At 41.9% G+C, this 27,368-nt stretch overlaps 2 protein-coding genes across 4 annotated transcripts in view; one reads left to right on the top strand and one right to left on the bottom strand.

Moving 5' to 3' along the window:
• Window positions 1-12,675, bottom strand: part of GPR176 (G protein-coupled receptor 176) — a 48,117-nt gene extending 35,442 nt beyond the window's left edge. Inside the window, exons 1-2 of the mRNA XM_051622328.1 lie at window positions 12,514-12,675; window positions 11,646-12,177 (exon numbers count right to left, since the gene is read on the bottom strand). Coding sequence (XP_051478288.1) covers window positions 11,646-11,868 — 223 coding nt within the window. The 5' untranslated portion in view covers window positions 11,869-12,177; window positions 12,514-12,675. The remainder of the gene's footprint in view (window positions 1-11,645; window positions 12,178-12,513) is intronic.
• Window positions 12,676-16,226: 3,551 nt separating this feature from the next.
• The window catches only part of EIF2AK4 (eukaryotic translation initiation factor 2 alpha kinase 4), a 38,299-nt gene continuing 27,157 nt past the window's right edge, over window positions 16,227-27,368 (top strand). For 2 of the 3 annotated variants that reach the window (XM_051622325.1, XM_051622327.1), the window contains exons 1-8: window positions 16,227-16,453; window positions 18,314-18,429; window positions 19,620-19,722; window positions 23,663-23,836; window positions 24,683-24,763; window positions 25,938-26,086; window positions 26,641-26,756; window positions 27,156-27,313. In XM_051622325.1, coding sequence (XP_051478285.1) covers window positions 16,301-16,453; window positions 18,314-18,429; window positions 19,620-19,722; window positions 23,663-23,836; window positions 24,683-24,763; window positions 25,938-26,086; window positions 26,641-26,756; window positions 27,156-27,313 — 1,050 coding nt within the window. In that variant the 5' untranslated portion in view covers window positions 16,227-16,300. The remainder of the gene's footprint in view (window positions 16,454-18,313; window positions 18,430-19,619; window positions 19,723-23,662; window positions 23,837-24,682; window positions 24,764-25,937; window positions 26,087-26,640; window positions 26,757-27,155; window positions 27,314-27,368) is intronic. The other variant, XM_051622326.1, reaches the window with a different exon arrangement.

Raw genomic sequence — 27,368 nt, 5'->3', positions numbered from 1 at the left:
TTCCTCTGAAAACCCTAAGGGAAATAATTAGCCTAATACTCCAAACAGAAAAGGTGAATCAGACTACCCTCTGTTCTAGATACTCCTTAAAACTACAGGTGCAAAAAAACAGAAACAACAAAAAACACCCTACCTCAATATTTTCCACTGTTACCAATTAATTCAGGCAATAGTAGTTGAAAATATATTTTAGCTCCTTGTATGACTGACTTGTTGGCTTTTTTTCTACAGTATCACAGAAATAATCCATATATGCCATACGAAATACAGATACACAACCAAAGTAAGGTCTGCTGGAGTCTGTCCACAAGCTAAGTGACACAAGGTATGTAGGGATAGATAAAGAGGTTACACAAGACAGAGGTTACACAAGCAAGATCACTTTGTATTCTATCAGCCTCCTGGAAGAAATTGTTGAATTCTTGCATGGAATTGCTTTGATAGACAAATCAAAGGTGGTAGAAAAAAGGAGACTAAAACCAGAGCCTCTGTCCTCCCACAAATTATAGGCTTTTTCTTCCCCCCAAGAGAATCTGCAGAACAGAAGAAAGGACCACATTAGTCAGGAAGTAAGTCAGACTATTCATGATGGAGAAGAATGTCAATTACAGTATTGAACATAGTAACTATTAAAACATTTTAAAAGGCAGCAGTCCACAGCAATTTTCCAGCAATCCCCAATGACAGCAAAGGCCATGAGCAGGAAATAAGACAGTCAGTGCCCTCCCTGAAATCACCCTTTCAGCTTCACTACTGTTTTTGTTACTACTCTAACTGCCCTTTGCATTGTCTGGCTGATCTACTGCCTTACCATGAGAGGTTATGCGATTTCTTATCCAGCAAGTCTTCCATTCCAGGTTATTCTCCTTATTGCAGTGTTTCTATAGAAGCTGGCTGATTACAAGGCACCAGTTCTTGTCCCTGCTTCCAGCTACTAAACCTAATTTAAAGATGATTAAAAAACAAACAAACAAACAAAAAAAGCTTACATGTAACAGTACTGTTTGGAAAGCAAGAGGCTGTACTTCCTACAGGAATAGCATGTAATCAGTATTTAAATGATGCAAGGCACAACACAGTAGTTGTTTCACTGGTATTTCTGCCATTTTTAAACTTTCTAGCAGTACCTGGCCCACTCAGAACATTTTGTGAACTCCTTCCTTGTCAGATGTTGAGAGAGCAAGTATAGGAAACATAACACTGAGAAGTCTCAAGTCTTTGGACTGCCACTTCAGTCCCAATGCCCAAGTGACCACCTATATGGGACACCCAAGAATGCAGAGTCACTTACAAATCTGTGATGGGGTAGTTGGGCAGGAGCAGGCAGGGGAATGAAAAGTACTGCAGGAAAACAAAACACTGTCATAATCATTTGGGAATTCTTCCTTAAATACATACAGGATATGTACAAAATCCACTTTTGTTTTTCTCTGCAAAATTCTTCACAAAGATATTCATACTAGTACACATACTGTATGACCTCAGAGCCTCAGCATACCTAAATTATCAAAAAGAAGTGCAGTTTGTAGCTTATATTAGGAAATGTGATTACAGTTTTGTCTTCATGAAGGAGCAGAAAGGCTCAACAGGTGTGGGAGCCTCAATAACCTACTCAAAGAGTCCTGCCCAAACCCCTGCCCAGGCTCTCACCAGGGAGCCTCAGCACCACAGACCTGTGGGAGGGGCTCTCCAGGTCTCCTTTCAAATTGAGCCATTTTAGCCCAGGTGTATGGGAGTCTTTGTAGGACACAGGGAATGAGCATTGAGGGATTGTACAAAACTTATCATGCGGTATGTATGGTAGGTAGATTTCAAGGTGGTTTGGGGAGGAACAAGTGTAGGATGGTCAGCATGATTGTCTGGCTATGTCCTGTACCTGAACAGCACAGTCTATCTCACCCTCTCATTAGACTCCATTTACAAGTCTTTTCCTGGGTGAGGAGCTCTCTAATCCATCAGTCTGTGTGCATATGGAGATTCAAGTGCAGTAACTGGAGGCACACCATGGGGCATCACAGCCCACGCATCAGGGTAGCAACAACTGGAGAGTGGAGAGTGTGCGTTTGTGTGGGTGTGTATGTCAGTGTGTGACCAACACTGAACATCAAGCCAGAGTAGCCACCAAGTAGGATAAGATGCTTAGAGACAAATATTGGTGTGCCTGTGAGTCTGGGGCAGATACCAGGAGAGACAAGAGGGGCTCTGAAAGTTGGCTAGTGGAGGACCAGAAGGTCCAAGCCAGCTACTGGACAGACCTTAGGATTTTAAGGTCAGCTACTAGTAGGGTCATAATTCTAGACTAGCAACTGGAGAGACAGACCCCTCTACATCTGTGACCTGTGTGTGAGGCAACTGGGAAACCAGGGGATCCTGGGCCAGCTACTGGGTAGACCAGGTGTCTAAGACCAGCTACTACAGAGGGATCCATATTGATGTGTGTACATGTAAATGCTTATGTACGGACTTTCAGCCTGAGCAGCCAGCAAGGCGAAGAGGATGAGGCTCTCTTTGTGTTTGCATGAGTGCTGTATTTTCTTTCTGTGTCAGTCTGTGTGGCTGCTTATGCATATATACACACGTATGTATTGTGTCTATGTGTGCCTCTTGGGAATGTGTGCTCAGCCTTGCTGTGGCTGGACCAGAGAACACGGAACTGCAGCGGACTCAACTCAATGAGCCTACAAGGTTCAGCAGCACTTAAACACTTGCCAGCCTGTTTTCTGAGTGGAAGAAAAGCATACAATTTCCTACAACTTGACAAATGTTCCAAATAAGTGGTAAACTTACTTTTTCCAACACCACACAAATAAGAAATTATTAAAGATGAACAGAGGAGAATAAAAACCTAATTTAAGTGCCCAAGGCTCCTGCTCGATAGCAAGCTAATAAATGAGATCAATAACAGAACTAACACCACTTAAAATTTTTCCTAAGTGCTTCAGTTCATTCATGCCTGGAACACTAATTTACTGTACATAATATCCAATACCAAATCTTGATGTATCTAAAACTTTCACTGAAGTTGAAAACAGTCAGTGATATATATATATACACACACACACCAGCTGGCATTTGAGCAAATTTAACTCACAATGAAAAGCAAAACATGACTTCCAGTCACTTAGTTAAACAGCTCTGGTTCACAGCTGTCATTTAAGTGTTCGCATGGGGACTACAGACAGCAAAATGACTGGTATCAATCAGTTTCACCCTAAATAGAGATCATTTTAACATCCTCAATACATACGATGTTTGAAGACATCAGCTAACCCCCCTGCATGTGTCTGAGGAATGCTCTAGCATACATATTCCCAGAGTATCAGACACTTGAATTACAGGTATAAATCATTGCCTCTCACACGTTTCCAGACTGGTTAAACTGTTATTTTCCCCACACCTCTCTCTTAAAAAGCAGAGTAGCCCCCCAGCCAAAGCCAGACAAGTCGCCTCTGCTGAAGCACAGGAAGGAGGAAAGTCTCCATAGCAACAGGGACTGCAGGGGCTCTCACAACCCCTCTTCACCCAAACTCAATTTTCCTTCTGGAGAGAATTGCTTAGTATTTTGCCTGAAAACACATAAAAAGCAAAAGCATAATACCTATGCTTTTAAAAAAAGACAGATTTCATCTAGTGTGCAACCTGAACTGGGCTTACTGCTGTAGGGTCCATTATTCCTGAGGCTGAGAACCACCCATACAAAAATGCAGAGGAAAATCTTCAGCGTACTGTTATGCTACTGTAATATGTTATTACTATGCAATTATTATCACATGCAAATATTACCACAGATACGACTACATTGGCCTGATGCTTCTTAGTAGACTTGATTTTCAGTCACTTTTTGCTTTGCCAAACTTCAACAATTCCAGCTAATCAGCAACAAAGTTAATCTATGCAAAACACCTGTTTAGAAGATATAATCTAAAACAATTCCACTTTTTCTAAGAGTGACACCAATAGGAAAAAAACACCATTCTACCCATCCCCAAACCTTTGGTGCATTTTTATTTTTTTTCCTTCAGATGGTTCTACCCTTTTGGAGGGCAGGACTATAACCCTTTGTTGGAGCTATTGCAGACGTGCCCCTCATTCTTTCAAAATTCTCTCAGTCTAGCCTTCAATCATGTACCTGCAGTATTTTAATGCAAGATTGCCTCCTTCATCCTTTATAGATGAAGATAAACTTCATTGGTAGCTATTCCAACATAGAAATATTTATTCCTTACGCTAGTATACGTTTTGTCTTTATGAACACATTACCTAGACTGCCAGTTACTTTAGGAATAAGTGCTGTAACAATTCCATTTTACATCTCTGTGCACAGATATCAAGACAGGGAGATTAAAATCAGTTTCAAGGGCAGAGAGAGGCAGGAGCCAAACAGCTCATGGGAGATGCTCAGGAAAAGGGATGAGCCTGAAGACTTGCCTGCAGACACTGCGAAGGCAGCAGGGATTCACTTTTCATTTGGAATTCTGATGTTTCAAAGAACACTTTTCCTTCAAAGGACACCTCCCTTAGATATCATAACAGTGTGCTTAGAAACCAGGAGGTAACCAATCTAACCTACAGCTTCCAAAAACATGCTATAACCACTAGATTACAGTTAAAACTGTATCACAGACTCCTCAGCTTTTCCAGTGAAATTTATTTCTGTACAAGACACTCTTGGGAAGACAAAAGAGCAAGTAACAAAAAGCCTCATTCACCAAACTTCAATTAAGGCACTGATTTACAAGGTTTGAGAAAGTTTCCTGGATCTGGGATTATTTGGGATATCTTTAGTGTATTTTTTACTAACTGTAAGATTCGCATTCAGCCTAGGGAGTAGACACTGCCACTGAGGACATTCTCATGATAATTTTCACCAGCTGTCTAGCATGAGGCTTCTTCCTAAATATCTGAAAAGAAAGATTACTTTTTTAAAGTAAAAATGCATGCAGTTTTATCTACCCAGCTAACACAAAAATTGTGAACAGACACAAATAACCTCAGGAGCACGTGCAGACTCTCAAACATGGTAAATATTAAAAGAATAGAAATTACAAACCATGATAATAGGATATAATCTCACCTAAACCTAACACGGCACCAAGATTCAGCTCCACCCATGCTATGATCACTAAAAGCACAGTTCATATAAGCTCCCCCGTTTAACTGCAGTTATAATGGTATGTAAATAAGTGAACTGTGAAAAAAACACATTAGGAGTGACAGAACCCATATCCTCATCACTTTCAAAATTCCTACTCCTGGTCTTCCTTTCCCTTCTCCTGAGAATAATGGGAAGTGCAACAGTCTATTGCATTTTGCCCATCAATTTTCTCTCCCTTTCAAGCTAAGCTCACTGTGCATGCTGGCTTCAAGTCATCTTTGGAGATCCTCTTTATTTCCAAGACCCCTTCCCACTGCTGACACTCAACTGAAAGTAGCTGCAGCCACCTCCAGCAACCTATCCCCAACAAAGCTCAGAAGTAATACTCCCTTTCAAAGTTTTGATTGATGTGCTAAAGTAATCATTAGCCTCTGCAGACTGATTCCCTCTAATGGCAAGAGAAAAAAATCATTTGTAGAGCAATATTGCTCTATTCCTTTATTCACTGCAAATCTCAAGAATCTTCTTTGATGAAAAGGAATCTACTAAAAATGTACTCACGATTTGCCATTCATCAGTTGTCGCCTACTTAAAAGTCATTTGTCCACATGTATCCTTCTCCAAACTAGTAACAGACACAAGAGTAAAAGAAGTAACTCCATATTCTTTGGCATCTAAAATCTTTTCAGTTACCATGCTCAAATATTCTATTTTCAAAAACTGGTAATTCATTTTTTAATAGCAGCCAAGAATATACTGCAGCTCTTCGTTGTTTTCATGCTGGAGGAGAGGGTGGAGGGAAGAAATTACGTAAATTTAAACATACTATAGATTTCAGGTTACAAATTTGAATTCTTAACTGCAATGAAAAAACAACCTATAAACTTTGTTCTATTCCTTTGACGTCAGAGTGAAAGATCTGAACCCTCTGTTTCTTCTGACTGTGAGTGTGTGATGAATAACATCAATAGCATTGATGATCCCACTTTGCAGCCTGGCTGCTCTGCTGTGCATTACTGGAACATACACCAGGGCCAGTTGCAATCCTACCACACTGTAGTTAATCCACACAGCATGTTCTGTATATTAGAAGCCCAAATAGCCTGAGTTATGCCCCAAAAGTTGGAAGAATGAGCTCCATCTCACTATATGGTCTTCATGATTAGAGAACAAAGAAGAGAAAATCTAGAATGCATACAGTTTACAGAGGCCTCAGAGGAGGGAGAATGGAAAGCAAAAAACAATGAACACTTTCCTAGGGTAACTGTAACAGAATTGCTGCACAGCATGCTTCTCAAATTGCATAAATTTCTGTACCTTAGAGTCCTCTTATCTTTAAAGCCAATGCAGATATGTCTGCACAGCCAGATGTAGCTCCCAGTCACTATGGGAGATGCCAGCAGAGTCTCACTTTCCTGGCCCATGGATCTCAGTCAGTCAAATCACAGTCCTCCCTTCACTGTAGTAATAGGCAACAAAAATTTGCCTTCTCTTGAAAGGCTCCTGAACTTCTTAATTTCTGTACCTGCCCTGTGAGAACAAGTCCTATCCATACACAGCAAGGGTATAGACAATCTATCACAGTGAGAGCCATGGTCACAATCATCAGTGGCCCGCATTGCTCCAGGACATGCTGACCATTATGATCACAACAAATCACACAAAAGATGAAGCCTAACTATTCTCCAGCAAGAGGAATCAACTTCTCACGGACATGGGAACAAATTTTCCTTCTCTGCCATTCCAATGGTACTTGTCAGTCCTCTTCCAAATAAACCTTTACACAATCAGAAAAAGTCATCACATATGTTTTCTATTTAAAGAAGGAAAAAAAAAAAAAAAAAAAACCCAAAAACAACAAACCAAGCAGAACTTCACTCCTGCTCAGAGAAGAGAAACTCTTGAAACTGAATGAAAAACTGTGCTTTTGGTATGAATGTATTACTGATTACATGCCAAAAAAAAAAAAAAAAAAAAGGATGGAGAATATGGTCTCCATCTGCAAACTTTAGTAACTGACAAGGCAGTAGTTCGAAACCTAAATTTTATTTTATCCTTCCTTTTATCAAATCCACATGAACAACATCATCCCTTTGATAGCAGCCATTTCAATTTGCGAGCTAAGGACCCTAGCCAGTATTACCACGACTGCAAATAATGATTCACTTCCACAAGTAATCCTGACTTTGTCATCTGAGCCACATACATTTACTGGCAGGTGGAAGAAACTGGCCTGAAACACAGGTTAGACAAAGCAGTTCCTACAGTAAAAAATTCTCTAAACTGAGTCAGACAGAATACACAGGGAATGGCAGAGCAGCTAGATCTGTGCAGGATCAGTGGAAGTGAAGCAATCAATCTCAAAGCAAATCTCTGCCACCCATGTTCTTCCACTGACGCCTTCTATATCTTTTCAAAACAAGTCAGGACATGCAAAGCTCAAATCTCTTGACACCTTTTACTATACAGGATTAAGTCAACCAAAGGGAATCAGTAGTGACAGCATGTGTTGCTTTTTCATGTCACACTGCTCCCATCTGCATCATTCTAGTGGCCAGTAAAATGAGCTAGTTCTTCCCACCAGTGCCTTTCTCTTTCCTCATATTTAAGATAATGAAAGTTGCTGCATTACACACAGAAATTCAACACATTGACTCTTCTTTTTCTAAGCCCACTACAGTCAACTGAAGGGTCCAAAAAGCAGCCATTCATACGAGAGGGCTGACAGAAGCAGCATCATTATTTTTGCTGCTATTCTCCTGTAGTAACTTTTCTCAGAAGGAGTAGATTTAATCATAGTGTACCTGCTGACCCTGCACCAGAAACACATTTCTACACACGTATTTGTCATTCCAGGGTTCCTGAGGCACCCACTCTCTTGATTTCAGGGAGTACCAAGTACTGTGCCGATCAGAAAAGTGGTAGTGAGAGGGATGTGTCTATTCCTAGTTCTTCTGCTGATGCTTCCCATGCTTGTATTGATCCAAGCACAGTTCAATGAGTGGAACAAGAAACACCCGTGACAAGCATTTGCAGTTTTATTCCAGTTCTGCCCTAAGTTAATAGGTTACATGCTGGGAAATGCCATTACTGTAAGGACTGCCATTGCTAGCGATGGAGCTGCACAGGCTGGTGGTAGGCTACAGCTAAAGGAGCACACAACAGGTAGTAGTACCAGCTGGCTTTGAAGTAGAGAGAGGCAGATTTACCCTCTCTTTACTTCTCAGTCCTTGAATTTTAAAATCATAGTCTGCCAAGTGAGAACTTGCACACAAGCACTGAAAGAGCACTAGGAAGTTTGTGTAAACAGTGTCAAAGTCACATGAATAGCTATTAAAGACTGTAGCATTTCAGCACATTATAGCTTCATTAACTCAGTAACTCATGACCAAGTTATCTGAAGAACTCTCATCTCTAACTGTCCTAAATGATAAGCGATTTTTAGACTAGTAATTGTTTTATCCATTCCAAACATGGAATAAATGGATTACTTATAAAATCAGAAATTTTAAACAATGAAAACTCTCTACAAATTAGGACAAAAAACAATAGGGAAAAAATGCCAGTTAGCAATCCTCTTCTTGATACTTTTGGTTGTTTCTGCCAGTTAGATCCTTCAACGTGCATGTTAAGGTCACACATCCAGGTTCAAGCTTTGGCAAGCTTGTAACAACTACATAACCCCTTTTAAAGTGTAAAAAAAATAAAAAATAAAAAAATATAGAATCTAGTATCATTGTTATTGCTACCTCAAATAAATAAAAAAAAATTGAGGATGTGCTGCTTTCAATGTATTGTAAAGTAACCATAAAAAAGAACAGTTTGACTCTTTCTTGCCCCTAAGAGGTATGATGGGACACTCACTACAGCACTGTCCTTTCACATAACACAGCAAAGCTGACAGGAGAATTTCTCCTACAAGTCTCCCCCAAGTCTCAAATAAGGGTCTTAAACAGGGGAAAAAAAAACAGTGTACATCTCTCTCACAACTATTAGTATGTGCACAAATTCAATTGACTTCCCTGACTGTGGTTATTTCCTCTTGTAGGACCTGGACCTCTCCTGGACTTCATCTGTAGGCTGCTGCTTATATGAGACCATAGTATTTATTATCAAGACTGGGGCATATGTGTTTGTTCTCTTAAAAGCCAGAAGCAGAATTTCTTCTTTTTGAAAGGGTATTGCTCTTTTAACCAATTGTAAAGTGGCTTGGGCATGCAGTGACATTGTGAGATGTACAAGTTGCACATCCACCCAAACCAGAAAGGATTCAAACCTACACACCCTGCCTCTGAGGAGATTGCAGCCCATCTCATGCTTTAGAGGGAGGAATAGTCCTAACTCCCTTTGACGGGTTTCCCCTCTGCAAAGGGGAACCTGAGACTCACTGGATCAAAGAACTGCTATTCTGCAGCTCAACTGAGGGGCTGGAAAAAGGGAGAAGAGCTGGATGCCACCCATGCTCTAAGGACCATGGCAGAGAACAAATTAAGAGGAAAACTTAATTAATGGCATTCGTGCAAGCTTAAGTGTGAGATAAATATCAAGTTGTTCTCCCATACTGATGCAGAGATAGTGTGCAGCATGTGGAGCAGCAAAACTTCTGGCACATATGAGGGCTGAGTGTACAGACACAAAAATCCTGAGACCTTCTGGAGGTCAATGCTTCAGCTTCTTTGTGGCTTTGCTTCCATTCCAGGAAGAGGGAACAGGAGTACATTCATAGGGATGACATAGAAAGACATTTTTAAAGACTCAAGTTTTCAGCTGTTACAATAGTTTATGTCATAAATGTTCTTTAAAAAGTGTTTTGGGGCAGCAGGGACACTGGAAAAGTATGCAATTTCAAAAAATAGTTTAAATTGGTTTCCATTACTTCAAATTCACAAGGCCTGCTACTATCATTTATCACTGGACTACTGCACTTTTGCATTTAAAAAAACAAACAACACATTATTTCCTCTCCAATAGACCTGGAGAATTTACTGATCTTAAAGTTTCATCAGCCTCCCAGCCATCCCACCTGCAGATAAACTCCTTGTAACAGGTCCCTATCTTTTCACAGAGTCCAAATCTTGAAAACAAGTTGCAGGAGCACCAAACCATGACTTATGATAGCCTTACAAAATTTACAGCTATGATATTTTTTGTTGATTGATTGTTTTTAAAATTCAAAGCTGCAGAAGGCATGATTACATGAGCCTTTTAGTTTTTGGTTTTTTTTTTCTTGAAATGAAACTGAAGGATTCAGGCTCATTAAATTAAGTCTGGACACGTAACCCAAATGTGACACTCTTTTAAAATTCAAAACTTGAAAGATAAAGAACTAAAATTCTGACTTTCTTATCCAATCTTGTTATTTTTTTAGACACTATTTGCTGGCTATGATTTTGTGCCAAGTGCTATCCAACACACAAAAAAGGACAGTCCTTTCCCCAGCTACTTATGTGCTAAGTAGAAAAAAAGCAAGAACCGTAAGTATTACCCCCACCAGAGAGAGAAATAATTGAGGCCAAAAGACTCAGTGATTTACAGTAGTAACCAATATGTGTATCACTTAGCTCAGAGTTCAATGCTGTTCCAAGACTATGCTTACCATCTTCTTAGAAATTATTTAAGTGATATTAAATATTACAAAGACAAAAATCAACATTAGAATTAATTACCATGACCGCAGAAATGGATGTTAGGCTTATACAAGATCAGGAAAACCAAAAATAAATCCTTGATAATAAGAGCCAAATACTATCACTGAAGTCCTACTGAACACTAGTAAGTGAGCCGGCTGGAGATTTTCTTAGTCAAGCCTTGTGTGAAAAGCCTCATAATTGCCAGTAAGCAGCTTTGAATGATTTAGACAGTAGTGACACCTTACTGAAGTCCAGCTTTCCGATCTCCAAAACAGTGCTAACTTGCCTTACCATAAGGCTTATTTTGCCTTTTTTGGGGGTATGAAATGCACATATATTCCTAACAAAAAAAAAAACCAACAAACTATAAGAAACCTAGAAAGCAAATGTACACAAATTTATAAGGTTATATTACTAGTTTACTACCATACATCTAAAGTTAATGTTTCTTAATTAAAGGGCAAGAGCTAGGCAAGACTGCATATGTTTATACATATTTACAGCATAATGTACTTCCAAAGGACTCATTAAAAATCTCTAGGACACAAATACAGGATTACTGCAGGGTGAAACAGAAATTCAGCAAAAGTTGTTTAAAATGCTCCATACCCTTTTATATGGGAAAGAGAACAGATCCCATTACATTTAAAAACAAGGGTGTAATCAATTACATTCAGACAGAAAAGTTTACTAAGTAGTGCATACATATAATGTAACGTGTACTGTGAGAAATAGCATTCTACAGCAATAGCTTTTACACGCGAAAAACCCACAAGAAACTTGAAATCATTCACCCGAGGACCTAAAATGCAAGAAGTCACCAAGGCAGCAAAAGATGCTAGCTACTGTCTGGCGCACAGTCCCCGACCGTAAGGATAAACAAGCCACACCAACCAACAGCTCCAGCAACATTCACTTACCCAGCAAAGAGCCCACGACGATGACGATTTGCACCGTGGTGGTGAAATGCCGGTAGGTCTGCTCGGGGCTCTGCTCCGGGCTGCCCGCGGCCCCGCTGCCGTTCCCCGCCTGCCACACCGCCGGCCCCGCCGAGGCGTTCCTCAGCAGCACAGCCCTGCCGACAGCCTGGTACGGGGCATGGCCGCTCTCGTTCCTCGATACCCAGCTTCTGTCGCTCCCCATGGCAAAGCTCCTTCCTTCCTCCCTTGCTGCCGCCCAATAACCAAAGGCTACCAAGCCCTTGCCTCTACTGCCTGAATGAAGCCCACAGGCAAAAAAGGCACTTCCGAGGATAACGCCCCATCTCTGACACTCGAAGACATCTTCACCACATTGCTGTGTCCCAGAAAGCAGGGTCGGCTTCTCACGTTTCTACCTTGTAAACCATGATAGCCAGTAAAGGAAAGCAGAAAACAACGCAGGCTGCTCCTTGCGATTAGCTGTCTCGGATTTCTTGCTCCACAACAACACAGCTTTTCCTCAGCATGTTTACTGCAATAAAGGTGAGGGAGGGAATTACAATCCACACCCTGGCTCATCCTCCCAACCCGCCGGGTCCCCGCTGTCCCGCCACGCTCGCACGCGCACGAACTCCCTGCCCATGAAAGCCCGCTCGGAAAAGTTGATGGACGGCAAACTCTGACCCCCACCCCACTCTCAGCCTCGACTTCAGCTTTTCTCACAACCCGGAGCGAGGAAAGTCATCTCCCTGCCCATGGCACATCTCCCAGCCTCCTCTCCTCCCCTGCCACCGCCCGCGGGGATCCACCGCGCCGTCCCGCTTCCCCCGTGCCCCGCACCACGCTGGCCACACCAAGAGACCCTTACACGGCGTCCAGAGAAGTAAATGACTGCTCAGCGGCTTCCACTGCCCTCCAGCTATTCCTCGGGAAAAATTAATTTGGTTTTGAACCCCAAGGCGGGGGCCACTCGAGCCTCCAACGAACCCAAGAGCCTCCGGACGATCCTGCGCGACCCGCTCGGAGCGCGCCCGGCACCACCACCGGCTGCGGCTGCCACTGGCACCGACACGCCTGCCCCTGCCCGCGCCCGCAACATCCCGCCGAGCGGCGCTGCCCCGCGGCCCCAGCGCTCCGCACCGCGCAGAGCCCCGAGCCCCGGGAGGCGGGGGCCGAGCGGGGCGGGGCCGGGCGGGGCCGGGCGGGGCGGGCGGCGGAGCCTGGGCCCGCGGGGCTCTGGGGCCGCCCCGCTCCCGGAGCGCGCTGCCGTCACGTGGCCGCGGCGCCGCGCGGGGCCTGGCGCCGCCATTTTGCGCGGCTGCGGGGGCAGGGCCGGGCGGGCCGGGCCCGCAGCTCCTCCTCGGGGTTCGGGCGCCGTCTAGAAGCTAAGCTGTTTCGTTTTTTGAAGAGGCTTGTCACTTCGAGGACAGCATTTCAAAAAACAGTGCTAACTTCTATATATACACTTGCTAAAATATTTATTTTTTAAATGCTTAATTTTACAGGAAATTTCCTCTATAGGGGTAGTAAGTTGGGCTTTTAACTGTGCAAAACGTGTGCCTCCAGGTGCGAAAAGGTGCACATTTGCCTTTCATTTGAACATTTTGGGAGGGTGTCTAGCTAAAAATCAAGCCAAAAACGGGTTTTCAGGTGCTGATCAGTGAATCTGGAAGTGCCCCCAGAAGAACGGCTACCCATCATAACCCCTGCATAGCACGGCTCTTTCAGGGACCCGAATCAACAAAATGCATTTCTGCCATCGGTGTCCTGTCTCCTGTGCACTCGGACGATACAGGAACAAGCTGAGTTACCTGCTGTGAGTTCCGGAGCAGGCAGGGCCACCACCTCACCTGGGCTCTGGAGGCTGTTTGTGCGACCTCTGATTCTGCCTCCTGCGCCCAGGCCCTGCCCGTTGCAGCCTCCACTCACTTCTCTGGTAGTCCCAAATTATTGCTCCAGGCCCTTTTCTAGTAATTTGCTGCTTCCCCACTCCCAGCCTGGCCCCATGCTCTCTCACACTCCTACTCTTTCCTCTTACCCCTACTCCCAATTCATTCACCATGTCCAGCCAGTTCATTTTTCCCCACCTTCCCCAGGAAAGAGTCAGCAGCTTCTACTGTGTCTTCCCCTCCTGTTTCCTGGGACTCCCAAATTGGCTTCTGCCTCCTCTCAGCCACTAACACCGCTGTGGCCATTTTGGCCATTCTCTGTGACCAGACTCCAACCTCCTTCCACTTCCCAGCCACAACAAGCAAGATGCCTTTCCTCACGCAGCAGCCCCTTTCTTCAGCTTCTCCCTCTGGGACCCTTCCCCCTCTGTCCTGCACTTCACCTGAGCCGACTACTCCTCCACTCACTTCCCCTCACCATGCACAGGAGGAAGTGAAACCACACTAACATCCCACAACATTAACATTTAATTCTAGTGATTAAAATTAATGTTGTGGGATGTGAGAGTTTTAAATTTTGGAAGGAAACCTGTCCAGATGCAGTCTGGCACATGTTTAAGGCAGGTTGACTCTTACGTGATGTTAATTGTACTCCTGTAAATCTGTGGGGAGCATGTGAATACTTCCTTCCCCTCCAATATAATTTAGTTTACCTTACACGCATTTTCACAAGGCTAGCTAGCAAAGCCACAGTGCTGAAAAGGGGTTGCCACTTCCCCCTCACCCATCAAATTTTCACACTTCTGCTTTTTAAAAGAAATTCTCAGAGTATCTTAATTACAATGTTATTTTTTCTCTGGCTGTCTTCTTGGAAACAATGAATCATTGTAGAAGAAAGTAAGATAAAAAATAAAGTAGCCTGAGGTGGACATGTGGTCAACGACATTGCATTCCAACTGGTTAAATTTTTGCAAAGTCGCAAAGAATGAAGGACAAGAAAACTCGGGCAGCTTTAACAATGCTTTTTTATCTGACCCACCCATCCTTACACAATGGAACGCAGGAGAAGCTTCCCATGTGCTGGGCTTTGTCCTGCACACAACATGTTTGGAAACAGTAAACCCATGTCTGTTAAACAAATTTTACTGACATTTCTTAATTACTTACTGCATCATCTCTTCAAATTTGCCATTCTTGCTGTGTCTTTGTGTGGAAGAGAAGACAAATGCATGACCTAGAAACTTTTTTTTCTAGTCTTTAACACAGACTATTTATACAAATTATCAGATGAGCATACCCAACTGCACCAATGGGTCAAAAATAGCAGTTACTGCTAAGAAGGTGCAAGAAACTCTGCTAGACTGTGCAGGAGATCTCTCATTAGATAAACACTACACAGCTTGGGTCATCTATTTCCCACAAAAAACCCCAACCAAACAAAAAGAAACCACACAAAAAACCCAAACCCAACACCACCACAAAACAAAAACCCTACCACTAACGGCACATTCCAGACATTCCCAGACATGGTAAGGAACTGAGTATAGAATCACAACAGTGATGCAGCTTAGGGTTTGGTTTTTAATAGCTACTAATGACATTATTAAACTACCAGTTATTAAATAAATTCTAATCTCAGCTGAGACCCTCATAATTTAGTTTGAATGAAACCGAAAGATCAACAAAAGCATGCATGTAGCAAGTTTTCGATTTCAGAAGGACATATTCAGGGCTATAAAAACTACTCATTAGAGGAAGTTCCTCTTTAAGTGGTCTATTTATTTAAAAAAAAGTCTGTACTTGAAGGTCTGGGAGTAAAGACCACTAAAACTTATTGATACAAACTTTTTAAGTAAAAGAAAGAGAAATATCAGAAGAGTTTTCATGCAATTATGAAAGTATAGAAAAATTGAGTCCATTATACTACAACAGTAGTGATTTAAAATAATATAAGCATGGCTCTAAAACTTATTTTAATTGTTTTTAAGATGACAGAATCTGATGTTTAGGGGAAAGATAACTAAAGGGAACCCTCCTATGAACTTGACTAGCACTAAGGCAGGAGGAAAACCCCCACGATTCAGGTAACGCAGTTTCAGTGGGCCGTACTTGTTTCCTGCATTTCCTCACAAATGAAATCACCCAAGGACAGTCTACGGGTGCATGGTAGCAAGCCACAAACTACTGCAGCATCTTTCTTTGCCTGGGAGTTGCACACCTAACACATAAGCTTGTATCTATGAATTTACCAGGATGTTGTTTAAAGCCTTCCTGAAAGAAGCAGGGGGTTGGACCCGATGATCCTTGTGCGTCCCTGCCAACTCGAGATCTAGGATTCCGTGAGGCGAAGCTACTCTGAGCCTGCACGGCTGTGAGGACGAGGCGTTTGGGACAAGGCAGGCGGGTCCACCAGTGGCCACAGGGGCTGAGCAGGGCATGACGGCAAACACGCCACGGTCGCGCACGGGGTAGCAGACCCGAGAGGGGCCGTCGGGCCCAAGGCCCTACACGGTCCCGGGCTAAGGCGGCGCCCAGGCCGCCGCCAGCCCCCCGCACCGCAGCGCCCGGCTCCGGAGAGCCCTGCGGGCCTGCGCCCGCCTCTCCCGGGCCGCCGCTCCCTGACCCACCGCCAGGCCCCCCTGCGGCCCCGGCTCCTCCTCCCCCGTGGCGGAGGCGGTACCGGGGCGCTGCGAAGCGCGGCTGAGGGTGGCAGCGCCGTGCGGCCGCTGGCGATGGCTGCGGCCCGCCCCCGCCCGGGGAGCTGACATGGCCCGGGCGAGCGGCGAGCAGCAGCTGCGGGCGGAGGGAGCCGCGGAGCCGCCGGAGAGCTACCAGATGCGGCAGGAGAACGAGCTCCAGGTCCTGGAGTCCATTTACGGGCAGGACTTCCAGGATTTGCGGCAGAGACGGGCCTGGAAGGTAGCGAGTGGGGCCCCTGCGGCCGGCCCGCTGCCTGCGTGGAGCCGGGCGGGGGCGGGGGCGCGGGGCGGCCGCCGGGCAGGGCCCGGGCCCGGGCGCGGGGGCTTGGTCCCTCGGCTCCCCTGGCGCGGCTGGGCCCCTTGAGCGCTGGGAGGCCGCGCCGCTCGGTCTGCAGCCCGGGTGAAGAGCGAGCGGGGGGAGGCAGGGCGAGTCCCCGCTGTCTGGGGGTTTAGGTGGTGGCCGTGGGGACGGTGCTGGTGCTTCTTCGCTGGTGTCCAGGTCCTTTTCTTTCTTGCCCGTCGCATCTTGCCTCTTGCTGCTTTCCCGTTGTCCTTCCCGTGTAACCGCCCGCCGCTGCAATGAGCCCGCCAGGATCGGTGCCCTGGCACTGTAATTAGTGCTGTGCGTGTCACTTCGTTTCAGTTAATTGTCAGGGCTCTTTTTTAAATTGCCCTTCACCAGCTAATTGCATACTTGCTTAATTAATTCACCTCATCGGCAAACATGTTGCTGGTCTTTGCGTATTTATTACTTGAGTGGGTTTGCTGAAACTCTGGCTGTTTCCCTGAGAAACTTACATTTTCACTTTATTTTTTCAGTTGGCTTTTAAAAAATTATAACTAATTAATACTCAGGTCTAGTACTCACTACTGTTTTTCATTCCTCTTTCGTGTCCACAATGTCTAGTAGAGGATTTTTTTCCCAGCTACATCTGTGGCACTGTTTTCCTGGACTTGGAGGTACTGGTCACTCTTTTCAGTTCCCCAGGTTCACTGTTTCTGTCATCTCTGTTTACATTCTTTGCTCTTTCAGTTTTTGCAAAATGTCATGGCCCCTGCTGTCATTTTCTGCTGTAAATTTTAACTTAGAATTCTTGCAGAAATGTATGACTTTTTTTTTCTTGGTTGGTTTTTGGGGTTTTTTTTTGGGGGGGCGGTTTGGTTGGGTTTTGTTTTGTGTTTCTTGTATAGAGTTTGATGCAATTCATTTGCTGGGTTTTCAGAGTGTCACAGATCTTACTCCCTATTAAATTAATAACTGATATCCTCTTGACTTAGCCTGTTTTTTCCCTGTTGGAAATGCAAAGGGAAAATAGAGGGGATAGTGACCATCTTTTAACCTGTTTTCATGTTTATTATTTCATGTGGTCTTACTTCCGTACCTGTTTGTCATGTTACTGAGGTCAGAGTTGTTTGGGTTTAAAAAAGAAAAAAAATAAATCATTCTAATTGAAGAGTTTAGACTGTGTCTATGGGCATTTTTTACTTGGAGTTTGAGTAGACAGTTTGAGCAGGATGAGGGGGAATGATTGTTAAAATTCTGTGTTATGCCAAACCCAAATATATAAGTACAAAAGAATTACAATACATTTGTTTGGCCACATAAGATGTATATCAATGTGATGTTGCCGTGACGGAAAATAAAATATTGACTGATGTTTGTTAGTGTTCTAAAACAAACATTAAAGAAACAATATTGCTCTTATGAGAAATACACTGTGATATTTCATAAATACCCTGTGTTATGTTTATTTAATTTTTTCCTCATACTAGGCTATAGTTGCCAGAATACAAGGGTTTTATAATAAACCCCCCTTTTTTCTTAATCTGAATCATGTTTCTAATAACTGTAACTACAATTATACAGAGAAGTTCTAAAAATATGTTGGATAAACTGTGATAATCAGTGAACCAGTTCACTCTCATTGAGCAGTGTCAATACATTAATAATCTTTTCTTTCACGGTTTGGATGGTGTAACCTCAATTCTGCCATGATATGGGTTGTGTGAGTTTTGTGCTTTTCATTAAAACAAACCCAAAAAACCCCTTTTGAATCAAGAGTTTTATTTTCCGTTTCAGGTACGACAGCCTCCAGAAATTAATTTAGTTCTGCGTCCTCAGGGATTGACTGGTGATAATGAAGTATATGCCAAAGTTGATCTGTGGGTCAAGTGTCCTCATACTTACCCAGATGCGTGAGTCAACGTTAATATGTAACCTTTTTTCTCTGAATATTTTTGTGTGTTTTCCATAGCAAAGTGTAAGCTGAAAAAAACAAGTAGTTTTATTCACCAGTCTTGCTTGTGCTTTCTTCATGTCAGTATTTTTGAAGCCTGTGGTATTTTAAAATAGGTGACTATAAAGTTTGACACCTGACTTCAGTGTGGTCTCTCGTTTAATGGAGAATAAGAGGGATGTGTTTGTCAGTGCAAGACTGCAGCCCCCATTTGTAGCTTGAAGAGGTGTAAATGCAGGTGTACAAGCTAGCATCTAACTGCCCTTTTAAAACTTTTATATCTTATGACCTCCTGAGAGAGGGAGTGAATATTATCTTGGAAAGTAATCTGCTGACTTAGTTGTATCTGCTGCTCCTTTTCTCTAATGGGCTAGCCTTTTGGAAGAGTTCTACAGACAATATGTAAAAAGAGTTGCAGGTGATCAGCCTGCCCAGCATTCTGGATTGGCAAGTAATTTCAGGGTTAAATGTTGCTCTGTGAGCACAGTTTTGTTCAGTCCCTGTGTCACTGGTTGTGTCAACAGCGTAACTCCCCTTCATTTGTCCATCTGTGTTGTGGCATGAACAACATGAACAGGAAGTGTTGTTCCTTACTGAGTGAAAGCTCAGTTATATCCAGTAACATGGGGCAGAACAGCTACTCTACTATTTTTTTTTTTAAGATAGCATAGCTACATATGTTTTACTTGTTTGCTTCATTCTAAGCATTTTTTATTAATTTAGCTGTTACTTACTTATTGCACATGCTTCTTTAAGTTTATGTAGCCTGTATAATGGTAATAAATTTTAAACACCTAAATGTTATGGTAGTAATATTTTTAAAGGACTGTTATGTAGATTATTGATAAAAAGCTGAATTGTAGGAGTCTGCAGGCTTTCTTTAGTAGTTCTTAAGTATAACTGATAAATAATCTGCTTCCAGAAAATTCAATGGCAGGGAATGTAAACCAGTATTTATGGCTTTATATTATATGTGTAATAATTATGTACTGCTTATTTGGGCATTGACTTAATTGTCAAGTGGCTATGAACTCCATTCCTTTTCCCTCACCCACCATTTTAATCAACATTCTCTGTCTTACACAACTGATTTTTACACTCAATTTTTCTAACTAGGACTTTTAAAATCTTTTGTTGCTGTTCCCCCAGTGTCCCTGAAATACAACTGAAAAATTCAAAAGGCTTGTCAAATGAGAAAATAAATGAACTAAAATCCAGACTAGCTGAACTGGCGAAACAGCGCTGTGGAGAGGTAAGAGCTTTTAATTTCCTTGAAGAAATACACTCTGGACCTGAATAATTCTAAGAAAATGTGTGGTATAATATAATGAAATACATCCACATTTGGAGTATATGTTGCATTGCTGCTAAGGAAGGAGAGACTTGCCTTCTTTCTTAAGTATGTTTCTAGTCAATGCACGCTCTTAAAATGCCGGGCATATGTAAATAGTGCAAGCTTTATACCTATTTAAAGGCAGATTTAAAGGTTCATATTTGGACCTGTCTATAAGAAGGGTCCAAAGGAGGACCGGGTAGTTATAGACTCATTAGCCTCACTTCAGTCCGTGGGAAAATCATAGAGGAAATCCTCCTGGGAACCATAACAAGTCAATTGAAGCACATGATTGGGAAAAGCCAGCATGGATTCACCTGGGGCAAATTGTACGTGACAAACCTGATGGCCTTCTACAACAAAGTAACCTGCTCAGTTGATGCAGGACAAGCAGTGAACATTGTCTACCTGGACTTCTCCAAGGCTTTTGATACCACCCCCCACAGCCTCCTCCTAGAGAAACTGACTCATTATGGCCTTGACAAGTGGTCTGTGCAGTGGGTGGGGAACTGACTGACAGACCATAGCTAGAGGGTCAATAGTTTCTCTTCAAACTGGCAACTGGTCACCAGTGGGGTCCCCCAGGGATTAATTTTGGGCCCAATGCTATTTAACATCTTCATAAGTGACCTGGATTTTGGTATCAAGAGCACCCTGGTGAAGTTTTCTGATGACACCAAGATGAGTGGAGAGGTAGACACTCCAAAAGGGAGAGCCAACCTGCAGGATGATGGGGTCAGGCTGGAGGAGTGGGCTAGCAGGAACCTTATGAAGTTCAGTGGAGAGAAGTGTAAGGTCCTGCACCTAGGAAAGCATGATGCAGGAGTGCAGTTCAGACTGGGATCCACCTGGCTGGAGAGCTGCCCTATGGAAAGGGACCTGGGTGTCTTGGTGCATAACAGGCCCAACATGAGTGACCAGTGTGCTGCAGCAGCAAAGAAAGCCAACAGGATGCTGGGCTGCATCAACCAGGGCATCATCTGCAGAGATCAAGAAGTCATCATCCCGCTCTACTTGGAACTTGTCAGATCACACCTAGAGTATTGCATTCCGTTTTGGTCCTGCTCTACAAGAAGGATGCAGACAAGCTGGAGTGGGTCCAGAGAAGGGCCACAAGGATGATCAGGGGACTGGAGGACCTGCCATATGAGGAGAGGCTGAGAAAACTGGGTTTGTTCAGCCTTGAGAAGAGAAGGCTTTGGGGAGACCTTATCACCATGTGCCAGTACTTACAGGGCAGTTACCAAGAAGATGGAGACTCCCTCTTTACAAGGAGTGACAGGGAAAAGACAAGGGTTAATGGGCACAAGTTGCTCCTGGGGAGATTCCGATTGGACATAAGAGGTGAATTTTTCACCATGAGGACAGTCAAACATTGGAATAGTCTCTCAAGGGAAGTGCTAGATTTCCCCACGTTGGACACTTTTAAGTCTCAGCTTGACTGGGTGCTGAGCCATCTCATACAATCTATAGTAGTATCTAGAAAGGTTGGACCAGATAATGCTTGAGGTCCCTTCCAACCTGGCATTCTGTGATCCTATGATATTATTTCAGAATTATTTCACAGTGTGAAGGGCAGTACTAGTTCTAAAATTGAGAGCTTTCTGCACTTTTTGGGTTAATTTGAATATCATAAGTGGCAAAATTAAAGCAAACAGTGGTTACTTGCAGAGTTTTTTGGTGTGATCTTGTTCATCTAATGCTGAACTGAAGGGTAAGAGATCTTAGCTTAACACTTGACTTCTGTGGCAGTAGCACAGTCACTCAGGGCTGTTAACACCTTTTTTTCTGTGATGTTTATTAACAGTGATACTTGGCTTCGCCCTGAACAGGGTAAAAAGACAAAAATGGAAAAATATACAAAGCTTAGAACTTGTATTAATTTTAAGGGATTTTGTAAGTCCCCAGGTATGTTTGGTTTTAACGGTACCTTTCCCTCATTGATGAGGACTAAAATGATTCAAAGAATGACTAGCAAACATTTACTTCTTGGTGAAAGCAAGGTTTATGCTATGCTTCTTATCACTATTTGGAAATGTTACAGGTGAACACATTTGGTCATTTTACCTTTTTAAAAGTGAGAAATGCACAGCTGTGGAAGTTGTTACATGCTGAAATGGGATCATGTTCTGGTTTGAGTTTCCTAACCCTGTCAACTTTGCAGGTTTGGCAGGGTTGCCCATTGTTCAGTCTTGCCACATCATATATTCATTTCTATACTGTAGTTCTATTTTGATTGCCAATTTTAATGCAGATACTTTGAAAATAACTGGTTTAGCCAGATACTAATTTGTTTATTCTATTAAATAATAGAGAATTTCTCCAGCTTTTTCAATATCTTTGGAAATTAGCATTTTAACAATGTATTCTGGATTTTCTTTTTTTTTTTCTTTTTTTGTAGTTACTGTGCTGTGGACAATTGATAGGAAAGACAAAGTTCTATTTCTCTAATTAACAACAAAACTGTGCTTAATATGCTGTCTGCTGACAGCTGTCCTCAGGATAGTTGTTGGCCTGTAGCGTTTTAAATCCCAGTTTGATTTCCGATCTCATTAGAAGGAGCTACAGATGTGTCATAGGTTTTCTTAATGTTAATTTTCTGAAATGAGAACCACACTTGCTCCAGCAATGTGTAAATACAGATGTGAGTTACATGTAGGAATGACATACACAATGCCATCCTGAGTTACTTTCTCTGCCAAGAAAGGGAGATATCTGTTCTCCCTGCCTTGACAGATAATCTTTAATAAAGTGTATTCTACAATACGGAAAAATTGAAAATACCTCAGTTATCTGTAAAACCGAACAGCAGAGTGTTTGTGGTTTTAATTCTCACGTTTAATTCTCACGTTTAATGTTTTATTTTTTTAATGTGTGTGCATGCATGATTGCCTTGCCTTCTGAATAGTAACCTGGGAAATATCTTAGTTTGCATGTCAAGTATATGCATATTGTCCTATTCCTTCTATTCTGAATTATCTCCTGGCTTCATTCTTTATTTCAAACAGGGGATTCAGTGTTTTGAGGGTCTTCTAAATGTCAGCCTGTTACAGGCAGGTGGTACAATTCAGTTTGGCTGTTCTCCCACCTATACATGCAAATCCAGCTCATTGGCTGCAGCTAACTACTGGGATGCATCTTTCTCGTGTACTGTTCGTTAATTTTGGAAATATGATGGTCTATTAGCACTATGCATTGCTTGAATTATTAAAGGGATGCTACTAGACTGATGAAAGCTTAAGCCCTAACAAGGTCAATAGATTGTTAGTACATACCCAGTTCAAGTAAACAGTAACTGAATTGTAAATTTATTCCAGCCTTGCAAACCACATAGCAGAATTCAGCTGCATTTTCAGTGCAGTTCTTATTTTAGTTGTGGTTATATGAATATATGTGGCTTTACAGTTCTAACTGGGGGGGCAGTTTGCAGAGGATGGACTGGATTTTGTGTTAGCAGTGAAACAAGTAACTATTTCATAGCAGTAGCTACAGTAATAGACAATTGCAAAGGGTTTATTCTGTTGTAGCTTGTACGTCATAAACTTATCTTTGTGAATAGAAAAATACACTTAAAAGAAGATGAGAAGGAGGATTTATTTTCAGGTTTGTTTTTTTAAAGACGTATGGCATTGCCAGTCTTTCAGTGATTTTTGCCATCTTTGCTACTGTTAGGAATTTTTCATGTTACAGTTTATTAATAAATAGTTTTGACAAAAAATATTAAAATATGGTAAATTCTCCCCGATAAGTAACAAAATCAGCAGCCATGCTGCTGGTGTATTGCTTTTTCTTGTGGGATATCTATGTGATCTACTTGTTCTTTGAACTCGGCGTGTCATTCATATTTATTTTCTTTCAGGTGATGATATTTGAACTTGCCAACCACATACAGTCATTTCTCAGTGAACATAATAAACCACCGTCCAGGTCATTTCATGAGGAAATGCTAAAAAATCATCAAAAAGAAAAAGAAAGACTGGCTCAGGAGGAATTGCGTAAGGCACAAGAAGTTAAGAGAAGAGAGGAGCAGGAGGTGAGAAATGAAAATGTGAACAACCCTGTATTCTTAAAATAACATAACCAATCATGATTCAGCAAGTCATCCTGCATAGCAATGGGTTTTAGTGAATTATTATCAGACCTGTCAGTGTAAGTCAGTCAATATGTACTATATGAACTATCTGCTGCTGCAATTATAATACTTGAATTCTGTGTTTTTAACACATAAGAAAAAGAGAAATATTTGTGCCTGAAGCAAACCTAAGTGTTGATCCTATGAAAATCCCTTATAAAGAGGACCTTATACAAAAGTGTAAGCAAGTGTGTATATAAAGTGCATTCCATGTTAAACTAGAAAGTGTTCGCTGGACAGATGGATGATGATACCTTCCTCCACCCTTATGGTGACTGGAACATTCACAATTACAGACTTCTCTAGAGTATAATAAATTCAAACTAAAGAGACCCTGGACCTGCGTATACTCTTCATGAGAAGGCAAGGGGACTGATTCCTCTAGGTCTCACAGAGACTAGTAGTGTGGAGTCTCCACATTTTGGGAATATGGATAGAAGAGCTCTTTTTTGAAAAATAATATTTTAGCTTATTCCTCTGTCTCTTCTGGGTATGAGGCTTTATTGTTGGGTCTGCCAGTAGAAGTATTTTTCTTTTGTCTACAACTCTGTTCTCCATCATACAGTTGAGGCTGGTAACTTCCTCAGGAAAGCTGAGTTTTTTATTCTTGTGAGATCCACAAGTCCTCTTTACTGCTTTTGAAAAATAAGCATCATAGCTTTTATTTGTTTAACCAGGGTTAAGATTAGCATAGCAGTTGTATTGCATGTACTGTTGTGTCCCTAACAACCCTGAAATTCATTTCAGCAACGTGAAATCCTTAACGAGATTCAGAGAAGGGAGGAAGAGAAAAGAGAAGGAAGAAAAAAGAAAGAGATTGCCAAACAGGTATTTCTAACTAGGCATGCAAAAAACATTGCAGTAGCTTCTTCCCGTTACTCTAGCCTATGCCTGTAAGAATTTGAGATATTTACATGACTGAATTGTCCTTGTTGGAAAATAACTCAGATGTAGAATAATGTGGTTATTTTGTGTTGTACAAGTTAAAATTGCAGTCAGAGAAGCACAGAATTAGTACCACACTTATCACTGAGCAAGGACATCCTGCAATAACTAGGCCTTGAAGAAGTCAATTAATCAGGAGGTTTAAGGAGTGTCTCATGTAAATCACCAACTTGGCAGAGAAGACTTGAGGTCTGTATGGATAATTGGACCTACGGAATGCAGGAGGTGATAAAGAAGATGTAGAATCAAGAAGATTGATGGCTAAACCAGTCTTGGGCAGTTGAAGCTGTAGAATCTGCAAGATTGTGTTCTTTAGGTAAACTTAGCTCATTATAATGTTATTATAATACTAAAAATCACACCCCCAGGTCAAAAAGACCCTGCGCAGGTGAAGACCCTGAGAATGCGTGATAGCCGGAAAAGTGATGTCACTATATGTTCATTGTTAACCAATCACTATAAGGAGCATGGACTTGGAAACTTACTAACTGTAGTTTTGCTTATAAATACATCATGAAAAATCTCTTTTGATGTGCTTGATTGTGGGAAGGCTCCAAGCACTCAGCTTTGCACAAACCTGCAATAAATAACAATGTCTCCTTCCTAAATGTAGTCTCTTTGTGTTTCGGGAGCTATCTTAGAACAGTAACATCCTGGATGTCTTTTCTCATCCAGTGCTTCTAGTAGATTTAGGTCAAAACAGGTTCTTGATCAAATGGGGTTTATTTCTGGAATAAAATCAACTGTAAGGGAAAAATAGTGTAATATATTAGCATCTTAAGTGTACTGAGATGGGTATTTTCAAACAGACATAGAAAACAGCTAGTATGTTAATGTTTCCAGTTTCACTGTAAAGAGTCTTTACATTATTGCCTGTGGACAGTGCTGAAAGGTAGTTAGCGAAGCTCAGCACTTCCTCCTCAGATTCATATGTACATTTCTTATGAAAGCGTATTTCTTCTGTGATCTGGGTGACTTCATAGAGTAATAGTCAAGCACTTGCATATTTTGAGGATAGGAGCAGTTTCTGTACTTTCTTGCTTTTCCTGATTTATAGGAACGTTTGGAAATAGCTGCTCTGACAAGTCAAGAGAATTCTGCCAGGAGAGATGCTGCAGGATGTAGAGTTGCTTCCAGTTTAAATGGGAGCTGTTTGGAACAAGGAGTAAACAATAAATACCGACCAAATTCAGCTGGACGTTCAAAGTAAGTATGTCAGTTTGTATTTGGGGTATTGTGGGTTTGTTTGTTGTTGTTTTAACCAAAAACAAGATTTCAAAGTGAAATTTGAAGGCAAGAAGGTGGTGTGCCATGTTACCCGGCTGTTCATTTTGGTCCCTCCCACTGCCTATTCCTCCCCCTCTGTTAATTTTTGTGATGTTTTGAAAGAGAATGCAAATCAAGTCAAACTTGCACGTCTTTTACAGCCATGGTATGTTTACTTTTTTATAATATATTCTGCATAATCTCTGCAAATTGGAAGTGTCATTCTAAGATGCAGAACTTCCAGATTTTGGATTCAACTCCTCATTTTGAATGCACAGCCCCAGTGCAGCATGATGTTGCTGCTAAAATGCTGAATTTCTAATTAGGTGCTTATCTTTGCACTAACTCATTCTCTTTGAAAATAATGGGTATTATATTTGGATGTAGCAGTCTCTGAAAGTTAATCCTCTTGCAGAATTGGTATCTTTAGGTACTAGAGACTATAACAATGCTATCTTCTTGAGTTGGAGAAAAGTGTTCTGTTCACATTGCAGACGAGAACGTGAGCTTTCTGTTAGTGATAATGAGAAGTCCCCTGGAAATTATGAGGTTTTGAACTTCAACACAAGTGGTTCTGGGCAACTTACTGTCCATAAAGGAAAATGTCTAGGTAAGCAAAATTGCAATTGCAGCTTGAAATATTGGGTTGGGTATTGGGCTATTGCTTTTTTTGAGAAGGAAAACTTAATGGGTACAAGGAGCAAGGATGGAGAGAGAGTGGGAGAGAGTAGTAGGAACACTTGCTTTGTGGTAAATATGTTATACATTCTTTGGACTATTTTAAGTAAAAATTTGCTTCTTCAGATACGGTTACGTAACTGAATAGCTGTACCAAAAAACGCCACACCTTCTCAAAACATAACTAAATATTTCTCTAATACATAACTAAAATAATTCAGAAAACTATTGGCTTTTAAATTTAAATGCCTAGTTTGTTACATGCAGGAGCTCTTGTCAAGTCCTTAGAAACAAAAGAAACCATGTTCCTCTTCTCTCTTTTTATGTATAGAAAAGGATGAACAGCTTGGTAAATCAGTCTACAATGCCTTGGAAATTCGCAGTGGAGACTTTGTTTTAGTGTATGAGTGGGTTCTGCACTGGCAAAAAAAAACTGGAAGGTTTCTTACATCACATGAAGTAGAAAAGATTGAGAAGTGTAAGAAACAGGTAATGTCTGTGTTTTGCTTTGGCTTAGTAAAGGTTAGGTGGGACTCAGTGCTTT

Source organism: Apus apus, chromosome 5 (genome assembly GCF_020740795.1).
Source record: "Apus apus isolate bApuApu2 chromosome 5, bApuApu2.pri.cur, whole genome shotgun sequence".
In the NCBI taxonomy this organism is placed as follows: domain Eukaryota; kingdom Metazoa; phylum Chordata; class Aves; order Apodiformes; family Apodidae; genus Apus; species Apus apus.
This window is presented reverse-complemented; position numbering and strand designations above follow the sequence as displayed.